General features: G+C 41.5%; 1 protein-coding gene across 1 annotated transcript in view; it reads right to left on the bottom strand.

The window, feature by feature from the left end:
• LOC143287774 (uncharacterized) overlaps positions 1–20,000 on the bottom strand; it is a 137,550-nt gene that overhangs the window by 58,763 nt on the left and 58,787 nt on the right. The window contains exon 2 of the mRNA XM_076596057.1: positions 1,148–1,301. Coding sequence (XP_076452172.1) covers positions 1,148–1,301 — 154 coding nt within the window. The remainder of the gene's footprint in view (positions 1–1,147; positions 1,302–20,000) is intronic.

Here is a 20,000-nt window from a genome sequence, read left to right as displayed (position 1 = left end):
CTACTACTACTCTACTACTATCACCACCACCATCACCACTACTACTGCTCTACTACTATCACCGCCACCACTACCACTACTACTACACATTCTACTACAGGCTACTACTACTCTACTACTATCACCACCACCACCACTACCACTACTACTACTACTACTACAACACATTCTACTACTACTACTATCACCACCACCATCACTACCACTACTACTACACATTCTACTACTACTACTACTACTACTATCACCACCACCACCACTACCACTACTACTACTACTACTACTCTACTACTATCACCACCACCACCACCACCACCACTACTACTACTACTACTCTACTACTATCACCACCACCACCACCACCACTACTACTACTACTACACATTCTACTACTACTACTACTACTACTACTACTACTACTCTACTACTATCACCACCACCACCACTACCACTACTACTACACATTCTACTACTACTACTACTACTACTACTACTACTACTACTACTACTACTACTACTACTACTATCACCACCACCACCACTACCACTACTACACATTCTACTACTACTACTACTCTACTACTATCACCACCACCACCACCACTACTACTACTACTACTACTACTCTACTACTATCACCACCGCCACCACTACCACTACTACTACTACTACTACTACTACACATTCTACTACTGCTGCTACTACTCTACTACTATCACCACCACCACCACTACCACTACTACTACTACTACTACTACTACACATTCTACTACTACTACAACTACTACTACTACTACTACTACTACTATCACCACCACCATCACTACCACTACTACTACACATTCTACTACTACTACTACTACTATCACCACCACCACCACCACTACTACTACTACTCTACTACTATCACCACCACCACCACTACCACTACTACTACACATTCTACTACTACTACTACTACTCTACTACTATCACCACCACCACCACTACCACTACTACTACTACTACTACTACTCTACTACTATCACCACCGCCACCACTACCACTACTACTACACATTCTACTATTACTACTACTCTACTGCTATCACCACCACCGTTACCACCACCACCAAAACCCCAGTCAGTCAACTCCCTGACACACTCACCCAGCCCCAGAAGGTCCAGGACGCCCAGGGAACGCCGGAGGTCGGTCTGCTGCAGGCTGCGCGCGTCCCACTCCTGCCGGCGGCCTGCCGCGTCCAGCAGCTTGCGACAGCAGTGCATCGTCAAGCCCTGCTGCACAGCCCACCCCACCTGCACCTGTACAGAGGATAGGAGAGGGACAGCTGTTTAGGGTCAGGTTAGGACACGTTGCTTTTCGGGGTGAGTTCTTGTGGTTCTCTAGGTGCTGGAGGATAGATATAGAAGGAGGAGGAGGAAGAGGACGAGAGGAGGAGGAGGAAGAGGACGAAGAGAAGAATAAGAAGAGGAGAAGGAAGAAAAGAAGGGGCAGGAGAGGAGAAGAAGAAGAAGAAGAAGAAAAGGAGGAGCAGGAGGAGGAAGAGAAGAATAAGAAGAAGGAGGAGAATGAGGGGGGGGAAGAAGAAGAAGAAGAAGAAGGAGGAGGAGAAGAAGAAGAAGAAGAAGAAGAAGAAGAAGAAGAAGAAGAAGAAGAAGAAGAAGAAGAAGAAGAAGAAGAAGAAGGAGGAGGAGGAGGAGGGGGAGGAGGAGGAGGTGAAGAAGAGGAAGAAGAAGAAGAAGGTGGAGAAGGACAAGGAGGAGCAGAGGAAGAAGAAGAAGAAGAAGAAGAAGAAGAAGAAGAAGAAGAAGAAGAAGAAGAAGAAGAAGAAGAAGAAGAACAACAACAACAACAACAACAACAAGAACAACAACAACAACAACAACACCAATAACAACACCAACAATAGTTAAACCACAAAAACGTGGCAAAGCACAGTGTACATTACTCGGTGCTAAACCTACGTAGTTTTCTGTGACCGACAGACAGAAAAAATACTGGACCAACTTATAGATTAAAACGATGCTTCCAACACATTAACTAGTCTGCTGCGGGTTTCGTTTAGGGTACATCAATTTCTGTATGAATGAACTGAAACCTTGAAGTAGTATCATCAATATTATGATGATAATGATGATGATGATTGTTGTTGTTGTTACTGTTGCTATTATCAATATGTTGTTATGATAACATTCGTGCTAATGGTAGTGGTAGTGTTGTCTGTCATCTCGAAAGTCCGACATGTCAACAGTCATTTTTTTTCAGAAAAAAAACAACGTTTGATAAAAGGAAAACACCCAATCCTGAAAAAGTTATAACCACCACAACAAGAAATCAATGATGTACGAAAATAAAAAAAAGACGATAAGATTATAAAATGAAATGCAGATCACAGAAAAAAAAGAAAGAAAAGAAAAGTAGAGGAAATGAAATTACAAGAAAAACAACAACAACAACAACAACAACAACAAAAAACAACAAAAATCACGTGCGCTGAGAAGAAGACGGAGATCGTGTAACGCATATCATTTTAAAAGTTTGTTTGTCTGTTTGTCTGAAAATCTAGCACCACCTCCTGCACTTAAAAAATTGTTATTCCTCAACACATAGTTTCAGTTTCAGATTCTCAAGGACGTCTCAGAGAGAGTGGACAAATCCATATACAATACACCACATCTGCTGGGCAGATGCCTGACAGCAGCGAAAACCAACACGTTAGTCAGGCCTTGAGTGCATATATATATATATATATATATATATATATATATATATATATATATATATATATATATATATATATATATATATATTCTATACATATGTGTACCTATCACGGTGGATTCCGTCAACCGAACTTTGCCAAAGGACAACACTCTTATCGCCGTGGGTTCTTTTCCAGTGCGCCAAGTGCATGCTGCACACGGACCCTCGGTTTTATTCGTCTTACCCGAATGCCTATACCCGCAGTTTGATTTCACAGTCAAGCGTGAGGAAAGGGGCCAGAGCGGGAATCAAACCCAGTCCCTTACAGACACTGTTTCTTTTTTGGTACATAAGCGTCTCAACCACACTTTAAAAAAAAAAAAGAAAAAGATAATTGTCTCAACCATTCTGCCACCTTCACTAAAATCCTAAAAAGGGGGAAAATCACAATAGAAAAAGAAAGACGTTTGATGAGGGGAAAAAAAAAAAAAAACCAAAAAAAAACCAGTAAGAAGGCACAAAGCATTACGTCTGGAAATCCACTTGAACACCGAATGTAACATCTCCAGCCGCAGTCTCCCACGCATCCTCCCGTCCCCCCCCTCTCCTTCCTATCCCTCACCCTCTCCCTTCCTCCCCACCGAACCACCACTCCTCCTTTCATCGCCACCCTTGATCAGTTGGGAGTAGTTTGCTGACATTTCCCTTTGCGCGGCTGATTGAACGTCTCCGTCAAGTGGAAACAATGACGGAACTGGACAAAGAAGTACAAAGATGGTGGGATGTGGGTGTGGTGGGGGTGCGGAGGGGGGGGGGGGGGGGGGGGTGCGGAGGAAGGGGAGTCTTTGTCAAACTGGAACCCCTGAACACAGTACAAGCGTGACTGCATAAACAAAAAAATAATTCTTCTCAATTTTGGAATGATTTTGCCCTTAACATTGCCTCTGTATGAAGAAAAAAGGGAAAAAAAAGGAAAGGAAAAAAAAGAAAAAAAAGAGGTGATACAGCAGTCTGCATCATCATGATGTTTGATCTTGACACAAAACATTGGATGTTTTTGCCTTCCACAAAACAATCAGCTTTTTTCCTTTCTTTTCTTTTCTGTTTTGATCTTTCTGATGTCATTTGGCAGAAAGGGATAGCCCGTCCACAGCAGCAACAATGACAACACCAGAGGTACAAACGAGAACAAAAGTAATCATGAGAATGTTGATAATAAAACTCAAAAAAAGAAAATGCATGTGTGTATGTGTGTGTGTGTGTGTGTGTGTGTGTGTGTGTGTGTGTGTGTGTGTGTGTGTGTGTGTGTGTGTGTGTGTGTGTGAGTGCGTGCGTGTGTGTGTGTGTATGGGAGGGAGGGATAGATACGGATACGGGTAAGTATACCCCTATGAAGGGGTACACAAACAACATTTGTTGCGTCGCATTTGTTTGATTAAACACGAGAAAACCAAAATCACATGAAACACAGATACATCAGTAAAACATATTACGAGGATGCAGTTTCTCTAAATTTAAATGCTTTGTGCAGGAAAATAAACAAATTCCACATATCATTTTGCCATTTGGACGACATCATTAAGCACAACTTGAATGTACAACGTTGTCGGATATATCTAGCTGGAATATATCTTTCTCTTAACCCTTTAAGAGCTGAACAGCTCAAAACAAAATGCACGTCGTCTTCTCTCTCTTTCTGGCATAATGGGCAAATCAAATCATTAACATCAGATTTCCTGTATCGGCAACGATGTGCAGCCAAACTCGACACACCCAGCCTAAATCTTGTAGTGATCATTCTCAAATATTTGTCTATGTTTAACGTCAGATAAGGTTTCATATCATGTAGTCCGCAAAAAGATCTTTTCATACTAAATTTATTGCTGTTTTGAACATGCTCATTCCATGCTTGCCATCTACAATCAATTAAACGTTGACGAAAAATTTAAATAAAATCATTTATGCTACCCATACCTTAACTGAACCACACTTCGCCAAAACCATTTTCACACAGACAAATGCGTACATCAGTTACCAAATTTTTCTTTCCTCTAGAACCCAAATCAAACAGCACTTTGAAAGTTTTCAACGGTATTCTAATTTCACCCATTTGTACTAACCTTGGCCAATATCGTATGCACTGAACAACATAATTCACAACTGTTGGGTATCTATTAGTTTCACCATATATAAAGTCATTAGGGGTACGCATATCAACACCCAAAAACTTCTTCAAAGCAAATAGATGCACAGATTCACAATGAAACGCAGCATTGTTTAAACCCAGCAACTCTGAACCATATTGCATAATTGGCTGCACTTGAAAAGCAAACATTTTCAGAAACAGTTTCATGGAAGTATTATTTAATATAGACAGTCTTTTCATGATACATAACAACGCATTTTTTGCCCTACAAGCGAGATCTTTGCAAGTTGAAGCAAAGCTTAAACGCTTAGTAGAAAATATCCCTAAATACTTATACACATTTACCACAAGCATTGTAACACTATTATAAAGCCATTTTCCCCTCGCACCTAAGAATTCGAAATACAATAATATTACTTTTTTGATTTTTATTTTTTATTAACCTTCAACTGAAGAGATGTGGCAGTTTGATGTAAGGCATTTAAATTGATTCTGCAGACCAACAACAGTCTCAGACAATAAAATAACGTCGTCAGCCAGCAAAAGAATACACAGTTTAAATGCATCATAAGAAATAGTGACACCGTGTTTTCCATGACTGAGTATTTCTATCGCCAATTCATTAATAAAAATTGAAAATAATATTGGACTGCACGCATCACCTTGCTTTACTCCTGTTGCACATTTAATATAATCTGTTAAGGAAACACCACATCTAACTCTACATTTTACATTATCATACACACTCTGAATACACCTGTATAGTTTAACTCTTATACCATTTCTTAACAAAATAGGCCAAAGTAAGTTCCTGTTTACAGAATCCAAAGCCTTTTGAAAGTCAATGAAGGCCACATATGATTTACGGTTATAAGAAAAACTGTTTTTGTACCAATGCTAACAGGGCAAACATGTGATATATTGTTGAATAACTCTTTTAAAACCGGCTTGGTATTCACCTGTAATGTTATTTTCCTGAACCCATTCCTGTAGTCCGCAGTTAATAACAACACTAAACAATTTGCTACTTATATTACTCAGGGATATTACCTCTACGGTTATTGGGATCTTTGACATCACCCTTTTTATACAATGGCAAAATAATAGACTCTGTTCGGGTTTCGGGGAAAATACCTTTATCCAACAGAACATTAAACAACTTAACGAAAAACCGAATAACTTGCTCATTTGAGCAACTACACATAAACTGTAGTATAACAAAAACCATTATTGCAAAGCTGACACAGCAACCTCTGCAAGGAAAACAACAAATGCAGTCCTTGGAGCAATTAAATATTAAAACAGACAGACAGACAGAGAGAGAGAGAGAGAGAGAGGAGGGAGGGAGGGTGGGAGAGAGAGGAGAGAGACAGAGAGAGACAGACAGAGACAGAGAGAGGAGGGACGGAGAGAGAGAGAGAGTGTGAGGATGGAGGGAGAGTGGGAGAGAGAGAGGAGAGAGAGAGGGAGAGAGAGAGAGGGAGAGAGAGGAGAGAGAGAGAGAGAGGATGGAGGGAGAGAGAGAGGGAGAGAGAGGAGAGAGAGAGAGGAGAGGAGAGAGAGAGAGAGAGAGAGAGAGAGAGAGAGAGAGAGAGAGCAGATGGTGGGGGTCAGACAAACATACAGACAGAAAGATGGACGTACAGACAGACAGAGATAGAAACTGACGAAGAGAGCGTGCGAACACGTGTCTGTGAGTACGTGTATCTGTGTTTGCGTGCTTTTGTAAATTGAAAGGCGGACGTTATTCAAGAAAGGTGTGAAGATGAGAACGAACATAGTGGGCAGCGTTCATTCCAAAAATAATGATAAAAAAAAATGGTGGAAGAGCAAAGGTCCTTTGATCGCTGTTCCCCACGTGACAACGCGTCACCACCATTAAGAAAATTGCGTAGAATGGAACCGACCTGACCATAGGAGAATCACACACACACACACACACACACACACCACACACACACACACACATGGACAGATACATAAACTGTCTATATCGCAATCCAAAGGCGAGCCGTTTCCAAGTAGTGGAGTGAAACATAATAATCATATTGGTATTGTTCTTCTTCTTACTATTATCATTATCATCATAACCATCACCGTTGTTAATATTATTATCATTATCATTGCTATTATCACCATAATCGATATTATCATTATTATCAGCATTATCACTATCATGATAATGAGTAGTAGTAGTAGTAGTAGTAGTAGTAGTAGCAGCAGCAGCAGTAGTAGTATTGTTATAATTCAATGCTAACGTCCATATTCTAAATATATTTCTGTTTAATAATTACGATGTAATAATTAATTGCAATGTTTTTAAAAGCGAATATGTGAAATGCTTTTATTTGAGAACATATGTTTATTACTCTTGTTTAATCAAGTTATCCGCGTGTGTGGGGTGGGTGGTGGTGGGAGGGGGGGGTGCGGTGCGGGTGTGTGCTGATTATCTGGTTGTGGTTTTCCGCAATTCATCTTTATTCTTATCTTATCTGTCTATTATAATCAATGTGCAGTATAGTAGGCTATGTTTATAATTATATTCAAATAATGTTTCTTAATTCTTTCTGTTTTTACATTAAGAATACTAGTTATTACCTGCAGTGTGTGGATGTATGTATGAAACGATGTATGTGATATTTTTTACATTTGTATCTTCGTAATATTTGTAGGGGCTGTTGTTGGCTTTTACAGTTATGGTCCCCATGTTGTTTACTTGTTTATGTTGTGATGATGCACCTGACCAAATTTCTCCAGTTGGAGATAATAAAGTTATTCTTATCTTATCTTATCTTCCTATCATCATCATCATATCCTCCTCCTCATCGTCATCATCATCATTCTTCTTCTTCTTTTTCTTCTTCCTATTATCATCATTCTTGTTGCTGTTGTAAGTGTTGTTGTCGTTGCTGCTGTGCCGCTACCAATGCTTGTTGTCACACTGCTGCAATCCTTGCAGTCAAAGGCGCTAAAGATCAAAGCGGTGGACAGCTGATTGTTGCGCGGAAGCGTCAAGGAGTGTCATGTGATCTCACATCAAAGGGCTCACAGCAGTCTCCACCCCCTCCCCCCACAGCCCCCACACCCCCTTTTTCCCTTCCACATCCACACTCCCTTTGAACCAACACGCATTCTCTGCCCAAAACTGTTCAACCTCTCCGGTTCCGTTTTTCTCTCCTGTGACATAATTATATTCTCCAAACGAGTACTGATATAATTTGTCCCACAGTTGTATTTGCGAGCAAAAGAGAGAGAGAGAGAGAGAGAGAGAGAGAGAGAGGGGTGCAGGGGAGAAAGAAAGAGGGGAAGGGAAAGAGAGATAGGGGGAAGAGAGAGAGAGAGAGGTTAGAGAGACAGTGGGAGACAGAGACAGAGAGAGACAGAGACAGAGACAGAGACAGAGGGAAATAGAGAGAGGGGGAGAGTGAAAGAGAGAGAAAGAGAAACAGAGAGGTGGAAAGAGGGGGGAGACAAGAGAAGAGAAGAGAAGAGAAGAGAGAGAGAGAGAGAGAGAGAGAGAGAGAGAGAGAGAGAGTGTGAGATAGAGAGAGAAAAAAAAGAGAGAGAGAGAACACGAGACACAGTGAGAGGGAGAGAGAGAGAGAGAGAGAGAGAGAGAGTGAGAGGGAGAGAACACTGAGACACACACACACACACAGACAGAGACACAAACACAGACACAGATACAGAGACAGAGAATCAGAAAAAAAACACCTCGGCATGACGAGAAAGAGAGAGGAGCAGCACAGTGTGCAGATCAAAGGTTTCTGGAAGGAGGAGACCTGAAGGAGAAGTGATCTGATTGTGGGCACGGGGGGAAGAGGGGGGGGGGGGGGGGGGCAGAAAAGAAAGCCGTCATGCGTTAAGAGTCAAGACCTACTGGAACCACCCCCCCCCCCCCCCCAAGTCTTTAAGGATTCCTGCAGGGCCTTCCACCCCCACCCCTCTTTCTACCCCCCACCCCCTCCCCCTTTCATGTACCCCGATCTTCGTCTCTATCTCCCCCCGCCCACCCCCCCCCCACACCACCCTGCCTTACCCCCTGCATTCCGTCTTTCACTGAACAAACCCTTGTTCTTCTCCAGAAAATGTCACCATCATTTCCTTGCCTGGTCGGTCGTACTGAGTCAGCTTGTAGGATCAATGGTCGAAAAATGAATTTGGTTGGAAACTTTTTTTTATTTTTTATTTTTTATTTTTTTAAATTAAAGTTTCTGTTTTGTTGGGAACTTGACGCACGTATGCGTATGATAGATATATGCTCTTTTTTTTTTTTTTTTTTTTTCGCAAAAACAGAAAGTTGGTGAAAATACTGAACTTCTCTTTGATTAGTCCTTACTGACAGAGAGAGATGGAGAACATTTCAATTACCATCAGTCTGCAAAAAAAGAGAGAAAATATTCTGTAATATTGTTTTGTAGGCTGGTGATCATCATCATCATTATCATCGTTATCATCATCATCGTATTATTATTATTATTACTACTACTACTATTATCACCATCATCATTCGCAGCAGCAGCAGCTTCAGTTTCAGTGGCTCAAGGAGGCGTCACTGCGTTCGGACAAATCCATATACGCTACACCACATCTGCCAAGCAGATGCCTGACCAGCAGCGTAACCCTACGCGCTTAGTCAGGCCTTGAAAAAAAAAGGTGAATAAATAATAGATAAGCGTACATAAATAAGTAAATAAATAAATAAATAAATAATAATTATAATATATAAAAAAGGAGTAATAATAATAAAAAAAATGAATAAATAAATAAATAGATAAATGAATAAGACAACAATGATGATAAATAAGCAGCAGTAGTAGTAGTTGTGGTGGTACTGTTTTTTTTTTTTTGCTGCTGCAACAACTACCGCTGCTGTTGTATAATTCTTGTTGTGAACGTACATTTGCCTGTAGTGAAAGGAATCAAGAGATCAAAGCCGAGGGCAAAAAAAACAGAGACAGGAAAGAGGAAAACAAGACCCGCTGAGAATGTCTTGAGAAGAAAACACTCAAGTGTGTGTTGAAGTCTCACATCAGAGGACAAGCAGACACCTCCATTGCCATCGCTTCGTTATTCCAACCCACCATTTCCTTCCAACACTCTCCCCACAACCTCGTCTCTCACTCATTGACTTGTTTACACAAGTGAGTCTATGTTTTAACCCGGTGTTCGGTTGTCTGTGTGTGTGTGTGTGTGTGTGTGTGTGTGTGTCCGTGCTAAACTTTAACATTGACATTTTCTCTGCAAATACTTTGTCAGTTGACACCAAATTAGGCATAAAAATAGGAAAAATTCTGTTCTTTCCAGTCATCTTGTTTAAAACAATTTTGCTCCTCTGGGATGGGCACAAAAAAATAAAAAAAGAAGCCTAATCATATGCAAACTGCATTTACTGTTATATTTATATTATTTGTATTCTCTAAACTTGGCACTTTGATCTGATATTCTGACCCAACAACAAGAGCAGTCATTATTATCATTTTTTGTTCAAACAGGAACTTCTTTTGCTGAGCATGGAATTTTTATTTATTTTTGCAAACGTTTTTGGTGCAGATAGTAAAAAAAAAAAAGGAAATTACTCTATAATTAATGCTAGGGGACTTAATTTATCACAAGTGAGTCTTGAAGGCCTTGCCTCTCTTGTTTTCTTTTTGTCGCCAACATTCGATCTGTTCTGGTGTGGTGACACTTCTGCACCATAGTCCTTCAACTGTTCTCATCACATCGGATAAAAAACTATCTGTCTGTCTGTCTGTCTATCTGTCTATCTACGGGATAACTCTTTATCATCAGGTTACATTCTTAAACTCATACGCACGTCAATACGTGTGAGGAAAAGACAAACGCATGAAGCGTAATCTTAAACCTTTGTTAACACATGGTAGAAACAACAACGATATAATACGAACAAAATAAAAGCAGAAAAGAAAAGGGAGAGAATTAAAGCTGTAACCTGAGATCAAGATGAAGGCATCAAGTGTTAGGAGCCTGAAACGCTCAAGAACCTAGAGTCAAAGACGCGCGCACACACACACACACGATTTTTCTGTGTGGACCACCTTTATTCTAGTGACCCTGGATTCCCCAGCAGTTTGCTAACACTTCTGTTTTCACGGCTCATCGACTGTTCTCATTCAACGGGATAAAATGGTTGGCCTGGACAGTTAAAAAAAAAAAAAAAAAAAAAATGGGAGGGTGAATCTTTATCAAGTTGAACTCTTAAACTCGCACATGCGTCAGTTCGTGTGAGGAACACACAAGCCAATACAAACACCTTTGGTTTCCGTTTTTTTTCTTCTTCCTTTTTCCTTGCTTCTAAGGTGACAAAGCAATCTAAACACACGAAAATCGTGCAAAACGTGCTTGGATCATCTTATGAAGTTCTCTCTCTCTCTCTCTCTCTCTCTCTTTATATGTATTTGACTGTGCTTTCATATCTGTGAAACTGCATGTTTGGTGGATTTCTGTTGTGCATGTGTGGGTGTGTGTGTGAATGTGTGTCTTCATGTTTTACATTTATTCGCTTATTTATCACCATTGTTGTCTTATTTATTTATTTATTTAAAAAAAATTATTTATTTATTTTTTTAAATTTTATTATTATTATTTTTTAATCATTTTATTAGTATTACTATTATTATTACTACTACCTTTTTCTATATTATAATTATTATTCATTTATTTATTTATTTATGTAAGCCTATCTATTATTTATGCCCCTGTTTTTTTTTTTTTTTTTTTTTTTCTCAAGGCCTGACTAAGCGCGTTGGGTTACGCTGCTGGTCAGGCATCTGCTTGGCAGATGTGGTGTAGCGTATATGGTTTGTCCGAACGCAGTGACGCCTCCTTGAGCAACTGAAACTGAAACTGATCTCTCTCTCTCTCTCTCTCTCTCTCTCTCTCTCTGTAAGTTCAGTTGTCCTCTTCAGTTCCCCCCCTTCTCCCGTCTCTCTCTCTCTCGGGCAACGCGAAGCGGACAGACGGGGCGACAACCCGGGCTTCAGGACTACGTGAGAAGGCAGTCCAGCAGCTCTACACCACCTGTCAGTGGCAGTGACAGACCTTCACGTTCAAAAAAAGAAATAGGACAGGCCTGACCCATCCAGAAAGTGGACTTTTCTGAATTACAATGTAGAAAATTTGTGTAATAAATTGAATGTTTTTCCCTTTATTCTTCTGCTTTATATATAACAACACCGTAAATTGTAACATGATAACATTTATCCGGCGCCAACATGCACAGAGATAGACGGCACATAAAATTATGCTTTGAGAATAGACCTATGTAATGTGCTGAAGCAGGATATTTATCAGAAATAAAGTCAGAATTATCGCAAGTACAATATTACCATCTAGAGCCCATCTCAGCATGTTTTTTTTATGCTGAACAAAAGTGTTTCTTCATATGCCTGTGACGCACATGTAAGTAAAGAATAAACAACGTGATGATGATGACGATGACGACGACAACGGTGGAGAGCAGTAAAAAGTTTCCATTTGCTGTGTGACACATGCAGCGCGATGCCATCTCATTATGTAAACTTAAAGCAAGATAATTGTGCTGAAAATTGGGTGCCTGTTCTTTTGTGTCCTTTCAACAGCGATCCGAACAATCGCTCCTTTGCAATTGCAGCGAGAAAAGATTAAAAAAAGAAAAGAAAAAAGAACAGATAAATAAATAAGACAGAAAAAAAAGCAGAAAAGAAAAGAAAAAAAGTGTTCGCAGCATTTTGTTTGAGCTGAAAGGAATCCTGATTAGTGCAAATTGAATTTGGTTCCCCACATTCAAACCTCCTTCACCTTCTATTCCTTTGTTTCTTTCTCTCTGTCTCTGCCTTCGTCTCTCTCTCTCTCTCTCACCCCCTCTCTCTCTCCCTATCTCTCTCTCTCTCCCTGCACTTACACTGTAATTCATAGATATCCATTCTGTCTGTTGTAACGTTGTTCTCTGTTGCAGTGTCTATCTGTCTGTTGTAACGTTGTCTCTGGTTGTAGTGTCCATTCTGTCTGTTGTAACGTTGTTCTGTCTGCTTACGTCCATTCTGTCTGTTGTAATGTCCATTCTGTCTTTGTAGTGTCCTTTTCTGTCTGTTGTGTCCTTTGTTCTGTTGTAACGTTGTTCTTCTTGTCAGTGTCCTCTCTGCTCCCTTCTGCTTTGTAGTGTCCATTCTGTCTGTTGTAGTGTCCATTCGTCTCTTTGTAGTTCCTTTCTGTCTGTTGTAAGCGTTGTCTTCTGTTCCCCTGTCTCGTCCTCATTCTGTCCGGTTGTAGTGGCCAAGGTTCTGCTACGTGAAGCTTAGTGTCCATATCTGTCTGTTGTAAGACCTTCGTTGTTTGCGGCCTGCTCCAGAATGTGCCATTCTGTCTGTTGTAATGTCCAATTCTGTCGTATTTGAGGTTTCCCATTCTTGCTTATTTAAACCGAAATGTCCTGATACATTCTGTCCGTGTAAATACGATTGCGCAATTTCATGCTGTTGTAGTGCCTTCTGTAACTGTTGTTAACGTGTATTGTCTCTGTAAGGTCAATTCTGTCATATTGTAGAGCCATTCCTGTTTCTGTTAGTGAACAGTGTCTCATTCTGTCTGTTGTAGTGTCCAATCTGTGCTGTTGAGATGTGCCATTCTGTCTGCGTAAGTTTCCATTTGTCTGTTGTAGGGTGCCATTCTGTCTGTTGTAAACGTTTGTTTTGTCTGTCTGTAGTGTCCATTCTGCTGTTGTCGTCCCAATTGCTGCTGGTAGAAAGTGCCATTTGCAGTCTGATAGTAGTGTCCAGCATTCTGTCTGTTGTAACGTTGTCTGTCTGCTGTATGGTTCCATTCTGCCTTCTTGTAGTGTCCATTCTGTTTCTTTGCTCTGCTACTGTCCATTCGTCCTTTTTTAGCCTCTTCTCCATTCTGTCTGTTTGTAACGTTTGTTCCTGTCGCTGTATGTCCATTCTGTCTGTTGTATGTCCATTCTGTCTGTTTTAACTTTTCTTTCTGCTTACTTGTGTACATTCTGTCTGTTTAGTGTCATCCATTCTGTCTGTTGTATGTTGTTCTCAGCTGTAACTGTACTGTTGAACCACGCCCTCTCTTCTCTGTGTGAGTTTCCATCTGCTGTTGTGTGTCCATATTCATCTTTTTTACCTCTTGTTCCATTCTGTCTGTTGTAGTGTCATTCTGTCTGCTGTAGTGTCCATTCTGTCTGTTGTACGTGTCCATTCTGTCTGCTGTAGTGTCCATTCTGTCTGTTGTAGCGTCCATTCTGTCTGTTGTAGTGTCCATTCTGTCTGTTGTAGTGTCCATTCTGTCTGTTGTAGTGTCCATTCTGTCTGTTGTAACGTCCTTTCTGTCTGTTGTAGTGTCCATTCTGTCTGTCTGTAGTGTCCATTCTGTTGTTGTAGTGTCCATTCTGTCTGTTGTAGTGTCCATTCTGTCTGTTGTAGCGTCCATTCTGTCTGCTGTAGTGTCCATTCTGTCTGTTGTAGCGTCCATTCTGTCTGTTGTAGTGTCCATTCTGTCTGCTGTAGCGTCCATTCTGTCTGTTGTAGTGTCCATTCTGTCTGTTGTAGTGTCCATTCTGTCTGTTGTAGTGTCCATTCTGTCTGTTGTAGCGTTGTTCTGTCTGTTGTAGTGTCCATTCTGTCTGTTGTAGTGTCCATTCTGTCTGTTGTAGTGTCCATTCTGTCTGTTGTAGTGTCCATTCTGTCTGTTGTAGTGTCCATTCTGTCTGTTGTAGTGTCCATTCTGTCTGCTGTAGTGTCCATTCTGTCTGTTGTAGTGTCCATTCTGTCTGTTGTAGTGTCCATTCTGTCTGTTGTAGTGTCCATTCTGTCTGCTGTAGTGTCCATTCTGTCTGTTGTAGTGTCCATTCTGTCTGTTGTAGTGTCCATTCTGTCTGTTGTAACGTTGTTCTGTCTGCTGTAGTGTCCATTCTGTCTGTTGTAGTGTCCATTCTGTCTGCTGTAGTGTCCATTCTGTCTGTTGTAGTGTCCATTCTGTCTGTTGTAGTGTCCATTCTGTCTGTTGTAACGTTGTTCTGTCTGTTGTAGTGTCCATTCTGTCTGTTGTAGTGTCCATTCTGTCTGTTGTAGTGTCCATTCTGTCTGTTGTAACGTTGTTCTGTCTGCTGTAGTGTCCATTCTGTCTGTTGTAGTGTCCATTCTGTCTGTTGTAGTGTCCATTCTGTCTGTTGTAAGTGTCCATTCTGTCTGTTGTAGTGTCCATTCTGTCTGTTGTAGTGTCATTCTGTCTGTTGTAGTGTCCATTCTGTCTGTTGTAGTGTCCATTCTGTCTGTTGTAGCGTCCTTCTGTCTGTTGTAGTGTCCATTCTGTCTGTTGTAGTGTCCATTCTGTCTGTTGTAGTGTCCATTCTGTCTGCTTGTAGTGTCCATTCTGTCTGTTGTAGCGTCCATTCTGTCTGCTGTAGTGTCCATTCTGTCTGTTGTAACGTGTCCATCTGTCTGTTGTAGTGTCCATTCTGTCTGTTGTAGTGTCCATTCTGTCTGTTGTAGTGTCCATTCTGTCTGTTGTAGACGTCTGTTCTGTCTGTTGTAGTGTCCATTCTGTCTGTTGTAGTGTCCCATTCTGTCTGTTGTAGCGTCCATTCTGTCTGTTGTAGTGTCCATTCTGTCTGTTGTAACGTTGTTCTGTCTGTTGTAGTGTCCATTCTGTCTGTTGTAGTGTCCATTCTGTCTGTTGTAGTGTCCATTCTGTCTGTTGTAGTCGTCATTCTGTCTGTTGTAGCGTCCATTCTGTCTGTTGTAGTGTCCATTCTGTCTGTTGTAACGTTGTTCTGTCTGCTGTAGTGTCCATTCTGTCTGTTGTAGTGTCCATTCTGTCTGTTGTAGTGTCCATTCTGTCTGTTGTAGTGTCCATTCTGTCTGCTGTAGTGTCCATTCTGTCTGTTGTACGTGTCCATTCTGTCTGTTGTAGTGTCCATTCTGTCTGCTGTAGTGTCCATTCTGTCTGTTGTAGTGTCCATTCTGTCTGTTGTAGTGTCCATTCTGTCTGTTGTAGTGTCCATTCTGTCTGTTGTAGTGTCCATTCTGTCTGTTGTAGTGTCCATTCTGTCTGTTGTAACGTTGTTCTGTCTGTTGTAGTGTCCATTCTGTCTGTTGTAGTGTCCATTCTGTCTGTTGTAGTGTCCATTCTGTCTGTTGTAGCGTCCATTCTGTCTGTTGTAGTGTCCATTCTGTCTGTTGTAGTGTCCATTCTGTCTGTTGTAGTGTCCATTCTGTCTGTTGTAACGTGTCCATTCTGTCTGTTGTAGTGTCCATTCTGTCTGTTGTAGTGTCCATTCTGTCTGTTGTAGTGTCCATTCTGTCTGTTGTAGTGTCCATTCTGTCTGTTGTAGTGTCCATTCTGTCTGTTGTAGTGTCCATTCTGTCTGTTGTAGTGTCCATTCTGTCTGTTGTAGTGTCCATTCTGTCTGCTGTAGTGTCCATTCTGTCTGTTGTAACGTTGTTCTGTCTGCTGTAGTGTCCATTCTGTCTGTTGTAGTGTCCATTCTGTCTGTTGTAGTGTCCATTCTGTCTGTTGTAGTGTCCATTCTGTCTGCTGTAGTGTCCATTCTGTCTGCTGTAGTGTCCATTCTGTCTGTTGTAGTGTCCATTCTGTCTGTTGTAACGTTGTTCTGTCTGCTGTAGTGTCCATTCTGTCTGTTGTAGTGTCCATTCTGTCTGTTGTAAGTGTCCATTCTGTCTGTTGTAGTGTCCTTCTGTCTGTTGTAGTGTCCATTCTGTCTGTTGTAGCGTTGATCTGTCTGTTGTAGTGTCCATTCTGTCTGTTGTAGTGTCCATTCTGTCTGTTGTAAGTGTCCCATCTGTCTGTTGTAGTGTCCATTCTGTCTGTGTAGTGTCATCTGTCTGTTCGAGTCCTTCTGTCTGTTGTAGTGTCATTCTGTCTGTTGTCGTGTCCATTCTGTCTGTTGTAGTGTCCATTCTGTCTGTTGTAAGTGTCCTTCTGTCTGCTGTAGTGTCCATTCTGTCCTGTTGTAGCGTCCCATTCTGTCTGCTGTAGAGTCCATTCTGTCTGTTGTAGTGTCCATTCTGTCTGCTTGTAACGTGATCCTTTTCTGCTTAGTGTCATCGTCCAGTTGTACACGTTGTCTGTCACTGTCGTGTCCATTCTGTCTGCTGTAACGTTTCCAGTTCTGTCTGCTGTAGTGTCCATCTGTCTGTTGTAACTCTGTTTGTCTGCTGTAGTGTCCATTCTAGTCGTGTTGTAGCTGTCCATTCTGTCTGTTGTAGTGTCCATTCTGTCTGGTTGTAGTGTCCATTCTGTCTGTTGTAACGTTGTTCTGTCTGTTGTAGTGTCCTTCTGTCTGCTGTAGTGTCCATTCTGTCTGTTGTAGTGTCCATTCTGTCTGTTGTACGTGTCTTTTGTCCTGCTTGTAACGTCTGTTCTGGTCTGCTGTAGTGTCCCTTCTGTCTGTTGTAGTGTCCATTCTGTCTGTTGTAGTGTCCATTCTGTCTGTTGTAAACGTTGTTCTGTCTGCTGTAGTGTCCATTCTGTCTGTTGTAGTGTCCATTCTGTCTGTTTAGCGTCCATTCTGTCAGTTGTAATGTCCATTCTGTTCTGTTGTAATGTCCATTCTGTCTGTTGTAGTGTCCATTCTGTCTGTTGTAACGTGGTTCTGTCTGTGTAGTGTCCATTCTGTCGGTTGTAACGTCTGTTCTGTCTGTTGCTAGTGCTCCATTCTGTCTGTTGTAGTGTCCCAATCCTGTCTGTTGTAGTGTCCATTCTGTCTGTTGTAGTGTCCATTCTGTCTGTTGTAGTGTCCATTCTGTCTGTTGTAACGTTGTTCTGTCTGTTGTAGTGTCCATTCTGTCTGTTGTAGTGTCCATTCTGTCTGTTGTAGTGTCCATTCTGTCTGTTGTAGTGTCCATTCTGTCTGTTGTAACGTCTGTCTGTCTGTTGTAGTGTCCATTCTGTCTGTTGTAGTGTCCATTCTGTCTGTTGTAGTGTCCATTCTGTCTGTTGTAGTGTCCATTCTGTCTGTTGTAACGTTGTTCTGTCTGCTGTAGTGTCCATTCTGTCTGTTGTAGTGTCCATTCTGTCTGTTGTAACGTTGTTCTGTCTGCTGTAGTGTCCATTCTGTCTGTTGTAGTGTCCATTCTGTCTGTTGTAGTGTCCATTCTGTCTGTTGTAACGTGTCCATTCTGTCTGTTGTAGTGTCCATTCTGTCTGTTGTAGTGTCCATTCTGTCTGTTGTAGTGTCCATTCTGTCTGTTGTAGTGTCCATTCTGTCTGTTGTAGTGTCCATTCTGTCTGTTTGTAACGTTGTTCTGTCTGTTGTAGTAGTCCATTCTGTCTGTTGTAGTGTCCATTCTGTCTGATGTAGTGTCCATTTGTCTGGTGAAAAGTTGTTCTGTTGTGTGCGTCCATTCTGTCTGTTGTAGTGTCCATTCTGTCTGTTGTAGTGTCCATTCTGTCTGTTGTAACGTCCATTCTGTCTGTGTAGTGTCCATTCTGTCTGTTGTAACGTCTTTCTGTCTGTTGTATCGTCCATTCTGTCGGCTGTAGTGTCCCATTCTGTCTGTTGTAGTGTCCATTTCTGTCTGTTGTAGTGGTCCATTCTGTCTGTTGTAGTGTCCATTCTGTCTGTTGTAGTGTCCATTCTGTCTGTTGTAAGTCCTTTCTGTCTGTTGTAGTGTCCATTCTGTCTGTTGTAGTGTCCATTCTGTCTGCTGTAGTGTCCATTCTGTCTGTTGTAGTGTCCATTCTGTCTGTTTGTAGTGTCCATTCTGTCTGCTGTAGTGTCCATTCTGTCTGTTGTAGTGTCCATTCTGTCTGTTGTTACGTTGTTCTGTCTGTTGTAAGTGTCCATTCTGTCTGTTGTAGTGTCCATTCTGTCTGTTGTAGTGTCCATTCTGTCTGCTGTAGTGTCCATTCTGTCTGCTGTAGCGTCCATTCTGTCTGTCTGTAGTGTCCATTCTGTCTGTGTAGTGTCCATTCTGTCTGTTGTAGTGTCCATTCTGTCTGCTGTAGTGTCATTCTGTCTGTTGTAGTGTCCATTCTGTCTGTTGTAACGTTGTTCTGTCTGTTGTAGTGTCCCATTCTGTCTGCTGTAGTGTCCATCTGTCTGTTGTAGTGTCCATTCTGTCTGCTGTAGTGTCCATTCTGTCTGTTGTAGTGTCCATTCTGTCTGGTTGTAACGTGTCCATCTGTCTGCTGTAGTGTCCATTCTGTCTGTTGTAACGTCCAGTTCCTGTCTGTTGTAGTGTCCATTCTGTCTGTTGTAGTGTCCATTCTGTCTGTTGTAGTGTCCATTCTGTCTGTTGTAGTGTCCATTCTGTCTGCTTGTAGTGTCCATTCTGTCTGTTGTAGTGTCCATTCTGTCTGTTGTAGTGTCCATTCTGTCTGTTGTAGTGTCCATTCTGTCTGTTGTACGTGTCCATCTGTCTGCTGTAGTGTCCATTCTGTCTGTTGTAGGTCCATTCTGTCTGCTTGTAGTGTCCATTCTGTCTGCTGTAGTGTCCATTCTGTCTGTTGTAGTGTCCATTCTGTCTGCTTGTAGCGTCCATTCTGTCTGTTGTAGTGTCCATTCTGTCTGCTGTAGTGTCCATTCTGTCTGTTGTAGCGTCCATTCTGTCTGTTGTAGTGTCCATTCTGTCTGTTGTAAGTGTCCATTCTGTCTGTTGTAGTGTCCATTCTGTTGTTGTAGTGTCCATTCTGTCTGTTGTAGTGTCCATTCTGTCTGTTGTAAGCGTCCATTCTGTCTGTTGTAGTGTCATTCTGTCTGTTGTAACGTTGTTCTGTCTGCTGTAGTGTCCATTCTGTCTGTTGTAGTGTCCATTCTGTCTGTTGTAGTGTCCATTCTGTCTGTTGTAGCGTCCATTCTGTCTGTTGTAGTGTCCATTCTGTCTGTTGTAGTGTCCATTCTGTCTGTTGTAGTGTCCATTCTGTCTGTTGTAGTGTCCATTCTGTCTGTTGTAACGTTGTTCTGTCTGTTGTAGTGTCCATTCTGTCTGTTGTAGTGTCCATTCTGTCTGTTGTAGTGTCCATTCTGTCTGTTGTAGTGTCCATTCTGTCTGTTGTAGTGTCCATTCTGTCTGTTGTAGTGTCCATTCTGTCTGTTGTAGTGTCCATTCTGTCTGTTGTAGTGTCCATTCTGTCTGTTGTAGTGTCCATTCTGTCTGTTGTAGTGTCCATTCTGTCTGTT

This window comes from Babylonia areolata, chromosome 11 (assembly GCF_041734735.1).
Source record: "Babylonia areolata isolate BAREFJ2019XMU chromosome 11, ASM4173473v1, whole genome shotgun sequence".
Lineage (NCBI taxonomy): Eukaryota > Metazoa > Mollusca > Gastropoda > Neogastropoda > Buccinidae > Babylonia > Babylonia areolata.
Note: the sequence above shows the minus strand (reverse complement) of the source record. Positions and strands in the feature narration are given on the sequence as shown.